Source organism: Amphimedon queenslandica, unplaced genomic scaffold (genome assembly GCF_000090795.2).
Source record: "Amphimedon queenslandica unplaced genomic scaffold, v1.1 AMPQUscaffold_12018, whole genome shotgun sequence".
NCBI lineage: Eukaryota > Metazoa > Porifera > Demospongiae > Haplosclerida > Niphatidae > Amphimedon > Amphimedon queenslandica.
This window is the reverse complement of record NW_003547743.1, coordinates 1-2,440: the sequence shown is the minus strand read 5'-3', so window position 1 is coordinate 2,440 and position 2,440 is coordinate 1. Positions and strand designations below refer to the sequence as shown.

At 35.9% G+C, this 2,440-nt stretch overlaps 1 protein-coding gene across 1 annotated transcript; it reads right to left on the bottom strand.

Annotated features, from left to right (window-relative positions):
* Window positions 1–1,339: 1,339 nt before the first annotated feature.
* On the bottom strand, window positions 1,340–2,434 carry LOC109588558 (syntaxin-2-like). The gene is made up of 6 exons (XM_020004705.1): window positions 2,358–2,434; window positions 2,206–2,294; window positions 1,971–2,054; window positions 1,858–1,911; window positions 1,666–1,806; window positions 1,340–1,610 (listed from the first exon to the last, which is right to left on the bottom strand). Exons 1-6 carry the CDS (start codon window positions 2,380–2,382, stop codon window positions 1,449–1,451), a joined length of 555 nt encoding a protein of 184 aa, XP_019860264.1. The 5' UTR covers window positions 2,383–2,434; the 3' UTR covers window positions 1,340–1,448.
* Window positions 2,435–2,440: the final 6 nt, after the last annotated feature.

Below are 2,440 nucleotides of genomic sequence, written 5' to 3'. Positions count from 1 at the left end.
GGTATTAATACGACAAGGTGCTCATACAATACAACCAGTGAATGTACAGATAAAGAATGAGCTCTTGCATGCCTCAACTATCTATAAAAGAGCCAACCTATAGTTTTAAGAAGTGAAAAGATGGTCATAATCATCCACACTCCAGCTGCAACATGACAACTGAGTGAGTTATTCCACCGTACCTGGTTCTGATGGACTGAGACTAACTCTGATGATAGACACTAGTCATAGGACTCAGCTGAATACACTTCTGTCTTCATGGCAATGGAGGGGCAAGCGCCTTGGCTCCTGAAAGCAAAATTTAGAAAAACGGGAATTGCCAATGGGTGAGAATGTTCCTATGATAAAATGCTATAAAAGCCAAAACAGCAACCAAAGAGCTTACAGAAGAGATAAATAGAGTATACTGAAACAAAAGGACAGCTCAAAGTGGCTCCTACAGCTAGAATGGCTGGATAAAAGAGAAGATTCTTCAGCCTGTCTTTCCTCCAAAAATCCGCCATTTTACCACCACTTTGGGTGCGCGTTAATTAGAATCGCTTAAGTGCAAAAGGTCCATTGTATTCTCGAAATTGTCAAATCAAACAGCTACTCCGCAATTAAATTCATTGTTTCCAGGGAGCTAACTAGTTGGAAATTCGGAGGGAAATTCACTAATGGCGGATGCTCTAGTGACTTATAGTGAAAGTGATTCTGAAGGAGAGTTGGGAGAGGAGGTTGAGCTACAGTCCGAGTCTGATGATGATGACATTGATAAAGTTCCTGAAGAAAAATTACAATCATTAGGTGACTGATAAAAATAATTAAGAATTTTAATAATTAACCACAAAAATGGCTCTGAACCTTTAAAAGTTTTTATTGCATTTACTAATCCATCTCCTGCCCTGTACTATGTCCTATGCCATGTAGAATTTCACTTGATTCAGATCAGTAGTTCTTAAGTAATTTCTATACCACATACCATCTTGCAGCAAAAATAGCTTTGAAAAACTCTATTTATTATTATACATTATTTTATGAATGAAATGTGCTGTTCTTAAATCTGAATCCACAGAGTTCAGCGTATCTCTCCGTGACATGCTTTGCAATCCACACCTGAGGAAAGTTTTCACTGGACTAGACCATTCTAGACCGGCTAATGGAAGTACCAATATTTAAAGAATTTGCTCACAAATGTCTCAAGATATGTGGAGAGAGTGAGAACGATGCATAGATGTTCAGTATTGTGACTATTGTGCAATCACACTTTTTGTGAGACTAATGATTGGAGTTACCTTCCTAGTGTAGTAGCTGATAGTCAAAGCAATTGAATCTGTTTGTCATTAGGCAACTTAACATTTTGATCAATGAAAATTACTTCTAAAAACTCTGTTTTACTACAAATTATTTTTATCTATAGATAGTAAGTACATGCATATATTGTGCCACTCATACACAAAACTCAATATTCAATTGTCTTGAGTCTCTTGATGTCGACAAGAGCCAATGCCAACAGCAATACTCACAATAATAATTATTATTATGATAATCACTAGGGCAATAGGCAGGGTTATAATTAGGAGAAATATAACTATCACTATTGTAGCGATTCCACACATCATCCATTTTAACTATAGATGGGGAGGAAAGTGGATGAGAGTGGTTGATAGCTAGGTGTGGTCTTACACTGGTTTTTTTGGGATAATTTCTTGCTATCTCTATTGGTTCTGTGACTTCTGGTACATAATCTTTTGTGGCTTTTGGTATGTAATCTTTTGTATTTTCTACATTGTGCTCAATATTGTCTGCTATAAAATCATTCTCATCCTAATAAGAGGGTGTGGTGGTTAGTTTGTGATTGATGGGTGGTTGTCTCACCTGTGATTCATCATTTAGGAGCACTGTCATCTCATGAAACATGTCATGGAGCTCCTGATAAAAGAATATGATTTCTGAGACTGACCGATAGTCGTGTGTGAGATAATACTTACTTTTACATTTTTCTCTAGTTCAGAGATCTTTCTTGCTTCAACCTCTTTAAGTGTTTGTCTTTCTTGATTAGTTTGTTTCAATATCTGAGAAAAAAAATTAACTATAGGGTGAAAATGCTAGCACCACAACAAACTTCTTTTGTATAAGTAGTACATTGTCTATGAAACTCAAATACATGAAAAAGCTTTTTTCAAGTATTTTTTAAAATATGAATTACTATCTCTATGCACTCACATCTTCCTGTGTCAAGGCTGCTCCACTCTCAATTTGTGAGACCAGTTCCTCAAATCTGTCATCCGAAATAGATGTATAATGAACACCAGCTATTGTAATTGATTAATTAATAAAAATAGATAATAATAGATCTGATGTATTTATACTTTTACCTATCTGTAGCTGTCTTCTAAGCATCCCCCTGTACTTTTCTTTGTTTTGCTCTTCCAGCTGTTGATATTCTAACACGAGTCTC

Coding starts and splice junctions, on each gene's coding strand:
- LOC109588558 (XM_020004705.1), bottom strand. CDS start 2,382: ATGCTTAGAAGACAGCTACAGATAG. Junction 2,295..2,357: donor TAGAAGACAGCTACAGATAG/GTAAAAGTATAA, acceptor CAATTACAATAG/CTGGTGTTCATTATACATCT. Junction 2,055..2,205: donor CAGCCTTGACACAGGAAGAT/GTGAGTGCATAG, acceptor TTTTTTTCTCAG/ATATTGAAACAAACTAATCA.